At 37.3% G+C, this 15,773-nt stretch overlaps 1 protein-coding gene across 2 annotated transcripts; it reads right to left on the bottom strand.

The window, feature by feature from the left end:
• Nucleotides 1-5,706: 5,706 nt before the first annotated feature.
• On the bottom strand, nucleotides 5,707-15,459 carry LOC103707334 (protein NETWORKED 1A-like). Of its 2 annotated transcripts, none has more exons than XM_039126055.1 (7): nucleotides 15,127-15,459; nucleotides 14,592-14,868; nucleotides 14,406-14,477; nucleotides 14,023-14,327; nucleotides 9,930-11,707; nucleotides 7,696-9,675; nucleotides 5,707-7,202 (listed from the first exon to the last, which is right to left on the bottom strand). In XM_039126055.1, the coding sequence occupies exons 4-7, from the start codon at nucleotides 14,123-14,125 to the stop codon at nucleotides 6,084-6,086; spliced, it is 4,980 nt and encodes a 1,659-aa protein (XP_038981983.1). In that variant the 5' UTR covers nucleotides 14,126-14,327; nucleotides 14,406-14,477; nucleotides 14,592-14,868; nucleotides 15,127-15,459; the 3' UTR covers nucleotides 5,707-6,083. The 2 variants fall into 2 exon arrangements, with proteins under 2 accessions (XP_038981983.1, XP_008789995.2); XM_008791773.2 differs by having other exon boundaries at nucleotides 14,592-14,708.
• Nucleotides 15,460-15,773: the final 314 nt, after the last annotated feature.

Below are 15,773 nucleotides of genomic sequence, written 5' to 3'. Positions count from 1 at the left end.
AGACAATGCCATAAGAATTCTAATAGGAGATATTCTGGCTATAAGAGCATATGTATCAAAGTAGTCTATACCCTCTTTTTGTTTAAAACCTTTGGCTACTAATCTGACTTTAAACGTCTGCATATAATTATCTGAACCATATTTTCTTTTGAAAACCCATTTGCAGCCAATAGGTTTAGAACCTAGGGGTAAGTCAACTAATGTCCAAGTGTTATTAGACATAATTGAATCCATCTCATCATTGATGACTTCTCTCCAAAATGCACCATCTCTAGAACCAATGGCCTTTGAATATGTCTTAGGATCGGCCTGAATATTAAGCACTATGGGCATTTTATTTGTCAATTTTTCTCTATGTCCTTCAACTAGAAAGTTTATTGATTAAGATGACATAAAGTCTAGAGGTAAATCCTTCTCTTTCCTTGGTCTTTGACTTCTTCTAGGCTCTTCACTAAGAATCAAAGACTTCTTTACATTATCTAAAGGTTCAGAATTTTGGGTCTCTACAACTTTAGAATCCGAATAAAATTTATTTTCAAAAAATTCAATATCATGGGATTCTACAATTGTATTTGACTCTAAGTCAAGAAGTCTATAAGCTTTGCTATGTTCAGTATAGCCAACAAAGACACTTTTTACTGCTCTAGGACCCAATTTAGTTCTCTTAGGGTTAGGAGCCCTATAATATGCCAAACACCCCCACACTTTGAGGTATGATAAATTGGGCTTCCTACCCTTCCATAATTTATATGGATAAAAATTGTTTTTTTTAGAAATTATTCTATTATGCAAGTAATACGCTGTAAATAAAGCTTCACCCCATAAGTTCAAAAGCAACATAGCATGCATATCATACAATTTACCATTTCAACAAGAGTAAGATTTTTTCTTTCCGCCAAACCATTTTGTTGTGGCATGTAAGGTGCAGAATTATCATGTATGATACTATGCATTTCACAAAAATTATCAAACTCATCTGAAAAATATTCTAAACCTCTGTCACTTCTAAAAACTTCAATTTTTTTATTCAATTGATTTTCAACTTCAACCTTATAAATTTGAAATTTTCCAAAAGCTTCATCTTTTGTTTTCATAAGATAAACGTATGTATATCTAGAAAAGTCATCAATAAAGGTGATGAAGTATCTTTTTCCACTAGGAGATAAGACACCATTTAACTCACAAATATCAGAATGTATTAAATCTAAAAGTTCAGTGGTTCTTTTAACTCTAAAAAAAGGTTTTTTAATCATTTTAGATTTCACACATATTTCACATTTATCACAATCAAAATCATGGTAATCAATTAATCCAAGTTTGCTCATGTTCTTAATTGATCTAAAATTTAAATGTGCTAATCTACTATGCCATAAAGAAAAGGACTCAACAATATAAGAAGAAGCAATATTATTCTTATTAATACTTAATTTAAACATCCCATGACAACCATAAACCTTCCCAACAAATGTCCCATTCTTTTTCAAGACTAGCTTATCAGATTCAAAAACAACCCGAAAACCTCTCTTACATACAAAATGAACCGAGACCAAATTTTTTCTCATATTAGGAACATGAAGAATATTTAAGAGAGTCACTGTCTTTCCTGAAGTGAAGTTCAACTAAACACTGCCTTTTCCAGCAACCTTGGCACGATCATGGTTTCCCATTTGCACCTCTTGGCTATCAGTTACTTGTTTAGATGTCTTGAAAAGAAATCTATCTTTACAGACATGAACTGTAGCCCCAAAGTCAAACCACCACCTAGAAGATGGGTCAGCCATGTTAATTTCAGTCACCATGGCTACAATTTTTTCTTCCACTATATTTGCGGACTCTTTCAATTTCTTCCTTGAACAACATTCTTTGGTATGATGCCCCTTTTTACCGCAATTGTAACTTTTGCCGTTCTTTCTGTTCCTTTTGTTGTTGGGATGGTTCTTGGATGTTTTGTAATTTTTCTTATTTGTATGGCTAGATCCGGCCTCAACAACCTGAACATTAGAATTAGACAGAATTTCTCCTCTTTTATCCCTGTTACGAGATTCCTCTTCGATTCGAATATGTTTCTGAATTTGTTCCAATGAAAAATCTTCTGCCTTATGCAGAAACTTCTTCCTATAATCTTTCCAAGATGGTGGAAGTTTTGCAATAATTGCTCCAACCTGGAATGATTCAGGAGGACTAATTTTGAGAGCACATATTTTATTAACAATACCTTGTAACTCATGAACTTGATCGAGTACAGGTTTGTTATCAACCATACAAAAATCAAAATATTCAGCAATTAAAAATTTATTTGTACCTTCTTCTTAAACCTTATACTTGAATTCCAATGCTTTCCAAATTTCTGTAGCAGACTTCATTTCCTTGTAGAAATTATATAGACGATCAGACAAAGCATTCAAGATGTGCCCACGGCATAGAAGTTCGTCTTCATTTCGCCCTTTCCTCCTTTTTGTTTTGGTTCAGGGAGAGGTGTAAGATTGGGATCCAAAATATAATACACCTTCATTGCAGTGAGAAGAAAAATCATCCTGTCTTGCCAACGACATCTTTTGAATGTAAAATTCAGTTTAAGAAGTGTATTGGTTAGATATCTCTACAGTTATCAGCGCGCAAGCATTTGTTTGCACATACCGTAACCAGAATTAGTATGAGAAATTATTTGGGTTGTGACATTTTCATTGCATGAATCAATAAGATGCATCACCTTTAAAATCAGTGTCGGTCTTGCTATGTAAAAGCTTAAGCATCATAGCAATAAGGCAGGCTACTTGCCACCTTAGTCCTAGTTTTTCTGGCTGGCCCTTCTTGCTTTGGTCAGATATTTTAAAGATGACATAACGATCAGAGGCCTGTTATTAGGTTGAAAGCAGGTTGTAACTCAAAAACAAGGTTTGCAATCTCGGACTATACCGCCCAGTATGGGGCATCACCGCACTGTACTAGTAGCGTACCAAGACTCAGCAGATACCCTGTATAGAGTGTCAGAACTAAGGTATGTATCATAACAATGATTGATAAAGAGTGTACTGGTTGGACACCGCTACGGTGTCCAGTCCTCATATTGCAAACCTTGGTTTTGAGCTTGTATGCATCATAATCTCACACTTTGATTCATAATTTAATTCTATATGGATGAAAGAAGCTTATTGTGGGGGACATCTATCATATATGTTTCTAAGGAGAATTAAAGTGTTAATGAAAATTAAGTCACTTAAGGTCATGTGATGTTTGTCCAATTTTAATATCAGAGTCCATAGTTTGGAATTGATATTGGGCCATCGTGCATGTCATCCTAAACATCGTTCATGATCTTTTGAATAATTTGGAGTTTGTATCAGCTTGCGCCAAGATAACTTTTGAATAATTTGGAGTCATGATCTTTTGAATAATTTGAGATACAAGTTTTACAATTCCTTGTTTTTCTAACCCGTAAGATAACTTCTGTTAAACAGAGCAAATATCTAAGCCATTTTCTTTTTTATCTTTCCTGTTGTCAGATACGTCGAAAGATGGGGGAAATAATGATCAACCAGGAAACTTCTAATGATCTGAAAGACTAGGTGCAAAAATTCATTCCTGAAATGATTGGAAAGGAGGTTGAGAAGGCAGCTCACTGTATCTATCCTCTACAAAGTGTATTCATAAGAAAAGATTCTGAAGACTCCTAAATTCGATCTTGGGAAGCTGATGCAGGTATTGTTCTGCTTGATCATTAACTTTTTGTTTCATGTCACATTTATCTTTAATATCATAATGCTAGAAACTTTTTGGGTCATTTCTTGGCCGCATGTGACTGCAGAGATCTTCTGATCTCACACGTCCATCGAACATTTTGCGATGCAGTCAGTATAGTTACTATTATTCCTTCCGAAGTTGTTCTAATTTATGGGTGTACAGGGTCAATGGCATGTTGATGGCGTGGACCTTGCTGTCTGTGCTAGCTTTAGCAAGATAGAACTCGGAAAAAAATATGTTGCCTTTGCTATAATCTCCTAGAACAATCTTTTGCTGCGTGGCCTGCAGATCCATGAACATTCTGGGGAAGATTCTGGTGTGAAAATGGAGAGCCAGCTGAGGAACCAATCGCAGGGGAAGATACAGAGATTGTTGGAGCTTGAAAGTGTTGAATTTTCATTTCATTTTCAATATATCTTTTGTCAGCTATCTTTTGATTTCTGATTATTAGTTTAACACTTTACAGTGGATGTTTTTGCGGTCGTTTCTTGTTTCTGGTTTGAGTGTTTTTTTACCCCCCATTAATTGTGCTATTAGCTTCCAACACTGCTAAACATTTCTATGTATACCATGTCATTTTCTTAATCTGAAATTAAGCGTTATTACCATTTTTGTGGAAATATTAGTGCTTCTCAGGTTATTTCATTGTTGACTCCATTATAGCTAATAACAGGGTATGATAGCTAGTCAATAGAAAACAGGGTATGAAAGGCAGTCAATGAATAGTCCAGTTGCTTGTCTAGGGTATTTGGAATTTTTGAGATCTCTTTTTCTGCCAAGGTCTGGCTAGAGTAGAACCAAGCAGTTTGGCGAGTGCTGGGATTGCCACAGGGTTATATCCTATGACAAGAGAACTAATTCGTGGTTGACTTGCTGCAAATTTATTGACTACTCCATGCTGCTTTATTTGATGCTGCCTTTGGGAACTTTTTGAAAGGTTAATCTCGATGCCATGAATGCTGCTAGTGGTTTGAGGAAGCTACTGCCTGTCAGTCTTTTGAATGGCTGAGCGGGCAAACTGAATTGGTATCATCAGCCTATTCGCTTGTATACCCAGTGATGGGTGTCTATGGTGACTTTGTTGATGCTGGAAAGGTGGCATTGAGAATCAAGACCTACTCAATTGATGATGGCAATTTTGCCTCTTACCCGAACACTTACGAGTGAATTATTACAACATCCAATTCATGGAGGAACTACAACATTCAACCAATGCAAACAGCTGCTCCGACCCATTTGGTGGTCCTGAGACTATGATTCGAACTCGTCAACCTGCTTGTCAATTAGATTATTGTGATCCATGCAGGTATTTAGGTGCACATATATTCATCTTATGCGGTGCAAGCTCAGAAAATGATGCTTTTCTGATGAGAGAGTTTTGAAGAAGCAACGGCAGCAAAGAAGGGACTCAAGATGTCAGTTTGCGAACAGAAGCTCGGTACCCAGATAATTAGAAATCTTTGCGTGATCAGATTTTCTACATGCCTGTGTGAAAAGGTTACGAACTTTCTTTCTTCTTCAAACATGACAGCAGAACCATGAACCAGCCTAGATTCATCTCTCTGCTCAGAATAGACATGTCATAATTTTTCTCTACCATCTGACAGTCGAGTTTTCTATCTCTACCAAAACAGTTTCCTGGCAAGAGAGATGAATTTAGCCGTACGAAACAAGCAAATGCAGCAACTGACAAATCTTGTTTCAATCTACCATTTGATACAAATAACATTCTCAAATTATGTTAATGACATGACATGAAAAGCACTATCCATCCTTCCCACGAACAACAGCGACATCCAATACATGTTTGCAGGAGGATAAACAATACCATAATTATGTAAGAGAAGGTTCAGCAACTTGATACTGCAGCTTTAACATCTCAAATTGTGCTGCAGGGTTTATATGGACGACAGGATGATTTACCAATACCATAAATGGAAGCTGTGGGAAAGGAGTAGAAGCTTGTGTAAAAATTTAGGTAGCTATTGATAAGCATCATTGGAAAATTACAAAGCGGACAGGTAGCTGGAAAGAGGGTTAGTATTGTGTTTTTGTGGAGAATTCCATACTGAAATAATGAATGCACATAAACATCCACATGAATGCATGTGTGCAAAGAAAATTCACCTAAACGGCTTATATGGATCAGGCCGACATTAATACTTTCCTTGCTAAATCAGAACTACTTATTTATGAATCTCAAAATGAAGACTTCTCTTAGAAAATTAGACAATATAGAAATAATTTACTGCATTCATGAAGCTTATCAATAGTATGCTTGCATGAACCTTCTCTTCTGTCAAAGCTGCAGTATCAAGTGATCGATGCAGTAGGAAAAAGAACTACTCATCCTTTGGTTTAAGCCTGAAGCAGCCACAAGTAGGGGATTTCTTCTGTCTACGGCTGTTTCTCCTTCCATAAAGATAGTCCCGCAAATAGATTTTTGATCTTTTTCCTGCAGCTCTTGTTCCCTTATTTGCATGTTCTTCCTCAAGTTTCAGCAACGTATACTGGATTTTTTGCAGCTCCAGTTCCAACCTTCCAGTCTTTTCTGACACCCTCTGTGCCCGTTCTGAGATTATCCTTTGGCTTGTGCTCCCCATCTCTACATTGTCCTCAAGCAAATTGTCAGAGGATGAGATGAAGTCTTTAGCCTTCTTTGTCATCTTGCTGTTGGTATCAATCAACTGCGAGATGATTCCCTCAGCCTCTTTCAACTGTGCTTTGACTGTATCAAATTCAAAACCTCTTGGTTTACTAACCTCTTCAGATGTTCCCATATTTGCTTTCAGTTCCTGTACACTTGCTTGAAGGACCAACAGCCTCTGAGCATCAGAAGAAAGCCTCTCAATGACCCTTCTGTTCCATTCTTGATGGGGTTCCATCATAGCTTTTTCGGGTAGCTCCAGCTTGTCGATGCCCAACTCTTTTTCATCCAGCAGTTCACAGATAGGTTGCTTGCCCTTTCCTTCCTCCATTGCTTTCATCTGGTGATACTTCAAATCATGCACTGTAGTTCCTGATGGAGTTATCTCTATGTAATTGTTGCGACCCCTTTCAGTTGTTCGCCATAATTCAAGTGTCTGATCATTAGATTTGGCATTTCCTGTCTCTCTTAGCCCATATGAACCAACACTATTGCCATGTCGTGAAGAATTTGAAACAAGATCAAGTTGTATATCCTTCATCTTCTGCTCATGCTTCACTTTAGTGATTTCATCATCTGAGTTTCCCTTTGATTTGAAGCCTTCAATTTCTTTCCTTGCAGCTTCCAGACTATAATCCGAGTCAAATCTTTCCTTCCCTAAAAGTCTTCCAGCATCCATGACCACCTTCTGGAGTGCTTCAACTTTGGCATGCAATTGTTGCAACTTCAGAATTCCTGTCAGATCCATGGCACAATTATCTTTGATAGGTTGTTGATTGCTCTTCTTACTCTGAAGAGGCACCAAAGGAACTTCCTGGAAAAAAAGATACACATATTGCTTCTTTAGAAATCATGACTTCAATCAGCTCAATTCTATTACTGGAAAAAAGATACATAGATTGTTCCTTTGGAGATCATTTTTTCTATCAGCTCAATTCTGTTATTGCAGAAAAGATACATAAATTGTTACTTTAAATCACTAATGTTTTCTATTAATGTTTATTGTGAAAAAAGTATACATAGATTATATTAATGTTTTCTTTTTTTATTACAATATAAGCAATACTTCAAGATGCATTCCAGACATAGCAAAGCCAAGCCAAGACTAGCCAGACCAGTAAACATGACTCAGGAATAATATCCATGAGTTGATAAATCAAACAAATGTGTTATGAGTTGAATTCCCATGTGCTAGGGGTAAGAGAGTGGAATAATGTTGGTTCATGCAAATTAGTGAACTGAATTGCACTACAAATACGAAAAACTAGATGAGACTTCACTTTATTGCCATTCTGGTGTAAAGTTACCTTTATTTCTTGCTTTTCTGATGAACTAGGATTGGCTAGCGTAAGGATGCGCTCTTCCAGCAAGGCAACATCACCCCACAAAGACATGACAAGGGGAACATATGCAGTTAAGTATGTCTTAAGTTCTCTGTTTTCTCTATCCTGAGCCTCCAGTTTTTCCTTCAACTCATCCATATACACATTTCTTAGAGTGATTTCCTCATTCAGCACTTCCCTTCGTACCATAGCACTTATCTCAAGGCTATCACATTTTGCTGTTAGTTCAAGCACCTTTTCTTCACAGAGCGCTGCATTGATGGTGGTAGATTGAATTTCAGCTAATAATGTTGCAATTTCCTCCTCAAAGGACTTGACCTCATCTCTTCCTCTCCACAGTTCAGAAGTCAGATGCTCTTCTCTGCTTCTAACCTCTCCAATCTCTTTCTGCACTCTATCAAGTTCTCCTTTCAACATCTCATTTACTTGATGAAGACTTAGAATCTCATTTTTCTTATGGGCATGATCTTCTGCCAAAGTGAATATCTTCTTCTCTAACTCTTCTCTTACCATCTTACCCTTATTAATATCTAGCTTAAAGCTCTCAATACTTCGACATAATTCTACTGTCACATCTTGTGCTTGTTGGATCTTTTGATTTGCTTGTAACAGCTCCATGTCTTTCTGTATTAGAAGGTTCCTTCCTGTATCAATTTGTTGGTTCAGTTGTTCACAGACATGTTTTAATGCATCAAGATCATTCTCAAGCATCACCAAACGCCTTCTGCACTCACCCAGATTAACAACCAAGTCCCTAAGACCTGCTTTTTCAACTTCTAGATCTCCCATTTTTAAAATCATTAGTCTGTTCTCCTGGGCAAGCTCATTTCTAGCCTCATGAAGATAGTTCACATCATTTTTCAATAATTGTAGCTCTAATGCTTTCTCAGCACTGAAACTTCTGAAGATCAGGCAAAGAAATTCTAGGGCCATGGCCTCTTCAAGGATGATTCTGTTTTCCTCTTCCAATGTGTTCTCTTTCACCCTCAAGTCATCAAGTCTCTTTGACAAGAAGCAATTTTCTTCTAGTAACCTATCAATCTCACTTTGCAATGAGCGACGAACCTGCAGAAAATCTGATAACCGTCCATAAAGAATCTCCATTTCAGCCTTGAGTGCTTCCTGTCTTTGATTACCTGATTGCATATCCTGCCTCAACTTTTCATTCATCTCAAAGAGTTCATGCCTTTTGCCATGCAACAGTAACAGTTCCTCAGTCCTTATTTTAGATTCTTGCCCGAGAACCTTCCTTTCTGATCTCATATCTACCATGTGCTTTCCAAACTGCTCCAGAAGGCCAAAAATAACTGATTTCTCAGAAAGCAGACGCTGTTTTTCATCCTTGTCCTCTGAACTAAATTTCAGCAAGCATCTAATTTCATGCAAAATAAGCTGTAAAAGTAATTCATCTTTGATACCATCCAAAGACCAATCCTCCTCAACTATTAGAGTTTTTAATATGAGACGAACACCATCCCTCAGCTTTTCATAATGCAACGACAGAGATTTTAGATTTTTCTCTTGAATGTGGCGATCCTGGTCGAGTTGCAAAATCAAATTTTCTGCATGGCTTGATGTCTCTTGATGTTTCTGACAAACTTCAGAAAGAACTATATTTTGTTCTTTCATATCACACAAGCATCTCTGCAAGATGAAGATCTCAATTTGGGCACTTAAAAGTTTATGCTGTTCCACTTCAAGCTCCTCCTCTCTATACTGAATTTCTCCTTGTAGGCAAAAAAAATTGTGCTCTAAAGCACTCAGCTGACTCTTGTTGGACTGGATAACAGTTTGACGCTCTTCCTTTTCAAGATTCAATAACTCCTTTAGCTCCATTATTTGATGAAATGTCAAATTTTTCTCCCTCTCTAAATTCAAGTGTTTGTTTTCTGATTCTGCATACTTAACTTCCAAGTTTTCCAGACTCTCACTAATGCTTTCTACCTGATGCACAAACATTGGTCAGGATTTATCACCAAGTAAACATTAATAAAAAAGAAGAATACCGGGACAACACATAAGATGATTTTTTTTCTTTTTTTTTAGGGAAAAAAGATCATGTAATAGTCAATGGGTCAAAATCTGAAAATCAGAAGAAAAAATAAACATCCAATTCCCATTCAAATGAGCTAAAGGACAAGGATGGATGATGCAGGGACTTGAAGGAAAGAGGGAGGAAAAGTCCTTGAAACATCTACCTGAGACACAAGAGCAGTCTTTTGAGCAATGAGTTCGGAATTTTGATCATGAAGAGATCGACAATATTTCTCAAGGCCTTCCAGCTTTCCTCTCAGATCTTCAAGTTCGATGTTCAGATCAGATAGGGAGTTCTCCAAGAATGTATTTTTCTCCAAAAGCTTCTCCATATTCCGAGCAATAGCCTCTACATGGGAGACCAGCACAGCCTTTTCAGATAGATGGATGGAAATCTTGCCACGGAAATATTCACAGGAGTCTTCTAATGTCTTTATCTTCTCTCTTAATCTTTCTAACTCGACATTTGCATTTGAAAGAGAGGTTTGCACAAGAGCATTCTTCTCTGACACTTTCTCCATTTGTTTTAGGTTCTGCAAATGAGCAGCTTTTTCATCTTCATGTTTCTTAATGATCTCCTTTAGTTCATTATTTCCATCTTTCAACTCCTTAACTAATAGCTGAAGGGACCCTACATTCAAATTCACTCCTTGTATTTGCTCCATTAGTGCAAAATGTCTCTGTTCTAAATCATTTCTACCTTCTTTTAGACGGGAGAGCTCTTCCCGAAGAAGTTTGTTTTCCTCCACATGCAGACCCACTTCATCTTCAAGTTTCACTATTGAATCTTTTAAGAAAATTATCTCATCCTGCAGATTGATTATCTTTAAAGCAGAAGAAAGGTTTTGTTCGTTCAGTCTACCATTTTCCGCCTTAATCTTCAGTAGTTCTTCTGAGCTCACTTTGCTTGGTTCGATGTCCTTCAGCTTTTCGATTCCACTTTGAATTTGCAGCGCCAAAAGCCTCATCTCTTCTTGAGATTCAGCATGCAGCTTCTCCAAAGCACTTTGAGCCATTTCAGCCTGCAAATTTTTTTGTTTTTCATCGTTGATGGAAATGTGGAGTTTCTCCAGCTCTTCTTGCTTGACATTAAATTCTTCCTGTTGCTCTTTTTCTCTCTGCCTAAGAGCCTCGAGTTCCAACTGTAGCGATTGATTTACTTTCTCCAGTAAAAGGCATTTCTCCTGTGCAACATTCAGATTCTTAGCTCTCATTAACATCTCATCATTAAGCTTTGTAATGTCTTCTTGGTTGTGAGAGACTTCCATCTCCAAGTTAGCTATCCTTTCCACGGATTGCTGGTATTGAAGAAAGGCAGCTTCCTTTTCAGATTTTACTTCAGACATGGTGTCTTTCAGGCTTTGTGCTTCAGTTTCAGCTCTGCCGGCACGGACTGACTCTGATGTAATTTGGCTCTTAAGATCTTGATTTTCTGTCAGTAACCGGGAAATTTCTTTTTTCAGTAGCTTATATTCTGACCCTTTTCCTTGTTCCTCATGGAAATTCAAGCCTCGTCTTACCCTCTCCTTAGTGGTATTTGGATAGGTAGTCTCCTCTCCAACTGCTAATATCTCATTCAACTGTGAGGGCACACTCAATGCATCCTTCTGTAAGTCATCAGGGTTGAACAGTTCATGAATGGGTGGAGGCATCTTAAAAGAATAAGGATCCTCCTGCAAGGCAGAAGATCCAGGTGGGGGCTCATCGGTCAACACTAATGGGATTTCATTGGGGAATGCTTCTGCCATTGTTCGATGAGCCTGGCGAAGTGCTCCAGTTGCATGATCATATCTTTCTGCTAAAGCACGGTATGCTCGGTAAAATTCCTCCACCAATTTCATAATCTCAGGGCGTTTCCTATAGAACATTTCTGCTCTTTTCGCGAAGGAATCAGCATCTTCTTCTATGAGCTTGATCATTTCTTTGATCTTGTTGTCCATGTCTGTCGAGGTAAGTAAGTGCATAATCTTAGTGAAAATATATAAAGATGCAAAAACATTCCATAACCAAAAAATGATAAGACAAAAAAAAAAGAGGGAAGCCAAGACAAGTTTTCAATACTAAGTTAACAATAAGTGCACAAATACACTTTTGTTAACATAAATTATGAAAAGGAGGCCATGCATGCAAAATGCCAAGCAATAATAACAAAGGAGTAGGCTCTAAATGATCGATCAACTGACATCTATGTACAAGTCTTTGGAGAAAAGCTTCAACAATGAAAATCTCCTTAAACATGATCCTTCAAATTTTTACATCAAATTAAAATAAAATAAAACAAAAATCCTCCTGCAAACTTGTCACTGAGAATGTATTCCTTTTATTATGAGCTTGAACAAAATTCTCAAACCTTGTTAATGATGAAAAGTTGAAGAAACCCATGTACATGCATACATAATGGATAGATATCAATTAAGAAAGCATACTTTAATAGATAACAAACTATAGATGAAGCAACAAAGATAGAACCATATTGGCAACAAGTGGAGTTATGCTCTGTACTACTTTTATTTATCTCATCAGGAAAGCTATGGACTGCTCTATGAGTTCTGAGCTACCTAACTAACAACCATTAGTAGCCAGCCAAAGATTGTACAGCCATCATAGAACCTGTCCATGGCACAAATTTTTTGCCTTGGTTGAACATTCTGTATCATCATGGTGAAATATAGGAATACCTTTTGTGCTGCTAAATATGAGATTGAAAGAGAAACATAAAGGGGAAAACCAAGGCAACATCATTCTCTTTGAGAAGTGTGAAATCTACCTTTTTATCAATTCAGTACTGTCTATGACCAGCATATTTTGCCAAGATAGAAGCTAAATAGCAACATCATACTTTACATTCCTAGGTTTTAATGGATTTACTTTATCCTAGTTTTATTCCTTGCACAAACATTCCACAATGCTGCTCTGGCTGTAGCCACCTCTTTGTCAATATATCTAAATGGTGTTAGGCCCACTCTTCGTTCATCTCTCCAAAGACACATAGATATGCCTAAACAGATTCAATTTTGTAAAACCTAGTTAATTAATTTTTGAAAAGTAAAAAATGTGGTACTTAATGTCCACAATATTTCTACAGGCATGCATGCACGGACAAGATGTCTATGGATAAATTTGTGCCAGTTGTTATATATGTATTATTGTTAGAAGCATTAAAGGAAGTTGAAATATAGAAGAGCAAGTACAATCATGTTCTACCAAATCTCAACTAGTATTATTTTCTTATCAAGTTCACCAAATTACAAGTTTCTTGTTAACCAGAAAATGGTTGACCATGTAATTAGCACACAGAAAATACTAACAGGAAGTGTCCATTTTGTACAATTTTACACTTAAAAGGAAAAGACAGGTTCCCTGGCTTCATTAACTTTATATAAGGAAGAAGGAAACAGGGTAAAGAAAGTTATTCAGCTGCTGGAAGAATCAGTAAATGATAGATAGGGTTCAACTGACCCATTGGAGGACTCCCAGCAAGTCTACCAAGGAAGCTTTACGCATAAACACTACATCCATTTGGGTCAAGTTACAACTAAACACTATCTGACGAGAGGTATGAAGAACGAAAAGTTCATAGTCCTAAGATGAAATGTATTCCCACACTATGGGTGCCAATTGGTTCAGTTGACAAAGTCAATGAGGACTGATGCCAGTGACCTGGGTCCAGATCCCACTCTCACCCAGTTTCAAGGCAATCTTCCACCTGTCCTAGTTCTTGAAAGAGAGAGAGAGGAGGGTGGGATGTTACTCTCAGAATCAACACAAAAGGGGGGTCAAATGTACTTTTCCAGCACTTCAGATGATTGAACATCTGAATATATGTAGACTCATGGTAATTACTGCAGTGATTCCTATAACTTTTAGAAATATGATTTACAAAGAGTTAAATGCAATACAGATTCTCTGCCTTCGTTTAAAAACTCATTCATGCAAGAATTTGCTTTTGGACACTTCATCCAAGTTTACCTGTCACTGAATAAAACTAACAATGTTGTTCTCTGTTATCTATTGGATTTGAAGTCTCTTAATAGTTTTGTTCCTGATCCTGAACTGTAAAACCAAATGCAGCTGTTCAATTTTATAACTGGAGGCATTATACAGTAATCTGATTGTGAAAGAGAACTCAGTCTTGAGTTTGATAAGAAGAATAACTTTGGCAGTACAGTGTTCAAAATTTTGTAAAAGCTTTCTCCACTGCAACTCTATTTGTGGCATCAAATGGTAACAAAACAACCATACAGAGAAAATGCTTACCTGCAAGGTTTTCCTGGAGCCATTTAGAATTCTTTGGGCTGATATGACTAGCCCACCACCATGAATACAAGCACCTGGATTCAGCACGTGGCAACGTTTCCATGACTCCAAGCAGACAAACCAATGCTAACTGTTCTAGTCTCCAAAGCCTCAATCTTTTCACCAATATAAAACCCTAGGTAATAGATCCAAGCCAGGAGCAAAACATATTTTCCAAACACAATTCATAAAGCCACTCAACTCAATGAATGCCAACAAAATGTATGCGAAGCCTTGTGTTCCTAATTGGATGAATTTCAAACCACCTATAAAGCAATGCAGATGAGATCAGGTTTGGAAATGCAAAAGTAGATATAAAACTCTCAGTGCAGCATAAGGAAGACCTTATTGGGTAGTAAAGAGTAAAAGAACCCAATAAGTTAGTTGAATAATCGCTTGCTTGCACCAAAAATCACCTGATCAACAGCAATCACATCAGAAAACAAGAAGTAGGTCACTGTAGAGTAATGTTAAAGATATCAGTAGAAGACAAAGGAAAGATAAAGAATATCAATTTTTTTTTTTCTCACCTCCACATCAAGAAGCAGAAACAAGACCTCCTTTGAAGAAAGCAAACAAAGACTCCTCCTTCAACAGCAGTTCACATAATTTCAGCAACCACATTCAAAACCTCGGTAATCCTGAGACTGAATCCACCATCTACAACTCAGTTTCGATCAAAACATGGAACAAATTGATTGCTCGAAGAATAGAAGCTCAACCGAAAAAGAAATCAGACACAGGGACAGATAACAATTGCGGCTTGAGAGCCAAAACCCAGGAGAAATATCCCGAAAATCCTACTTTCTGCAGCAACAAGACTCCATGATCAACCGAAACCATAACCAAGCCACCACAAAACCAATTGACTCAGTGTTAGGAATTGATGAAAGAACAAAAAAAAAATCCAAGACATTAAATCTCCGTCGAAACATTATAACTACCGAATCTAAGGCACCGAAAATGAAACAAACACAGAGGCGCACAAGAAACGATATCTCTGCAACTGAATTTCAATCAAAACATAGAAAACAACAATCAAGGCATGGAAGAAAAATCTTTTACCGTGGAAAAGAGCGAATCTTTCTTCGCTAAGCAGCTGTACCGAAAGATCCAGCCGCTTTTCCATCCACTATCAACCCATCCCCGTAGCAAAATAGAACTCTCTCTCTCTCTCTCTCCCCCCTCTGAGTGAAGATTCTTCTTATTTTTAATACCTCCCCTGTTTCTGCTCTACTGGCAAGAGGAAAGCAAACCCAAACAAAACAGGACCAAGGAAAAGAAGAAAAGAGAGAATAAAAAAGACAAAGCAGCGAGGCGGATGAGTCAAAAGGAAAGGAAACACTGTGGGAATTATAATTCTGGGTGCCAGGATTGGTAGATTTGTTGGGATTGAGACTGTAATTCGAGGAATTCCGGGCGGTAACGGCTCGGAATAATAATGCAGTAAATTAGGAAACGTATAACCACCAACTCCGGCAATCCGGCTCGCACTGAATCTTTACCATTATAGTCTCATCACATCATTCAAACAAAAAACAAAAAATATAGAGATTGAATTGCTGTCTTTTGTCATCACATCGAGTTGGTTGTAGTTGCGTTTTTTTAAATTTGAGCACTCAAGCTTCCTTCCTACCTATAATAATTTTTCTAATGGATAGATTTCTTTATGAATTGGTAATGATGTGATTAACGAATGATAGATGATTAAT

The sequence above is a fragment of the Phoenix dactylifera genome, chromosome 4 (assembly GCF_009389715.1).
Source record: "Phoenix dactylifera cultivar Barhee BC4 chromosome 4, palm_55x_up_171113_PBpolish2nd_filt_p, whole genome shotgun sequence".
In the NCBI taxonomy this organism is placed as follows: Eukaryota; Viridiplantae; Streptophyta; class Magnoliopsida; order Arecales; family Arecaceae; genus Phoenix; species Phoenix dactylifera.
Note: the sequence above shows the minus strand (reverse complement) of the source record. Positions and strands in the feature narration are given on the sequence as shown.

What these genes read in the sequence shown, in the direction of transcription:
- LOC103707334 (XM_039126055.1), bottom strand. Translation starts at nt 14,125, where the DNA reads ATGGAAACGTTGCCACGTGCTGAATCCAGGTGCTTGTATTCATGGTGG. An exon ending in GCTCCAGGAAAACCTTGCAG is followed by an intron (nt 11,708 to 14,022) that starts GTAAGCATTTTC and finishes TTACCTCGACAG; the next exon opens with ACATGGACAACAAGATCAAA. An exon ending in CAGAAAAGCAAGAAATAAAG is followed by an intron (nt 7,203 to 7,695) that starts GTAACTTTACAC and finishes CTTTTTTTCCAG; the next exon opens with GAAGTTCCTTTGGTGCCTCT.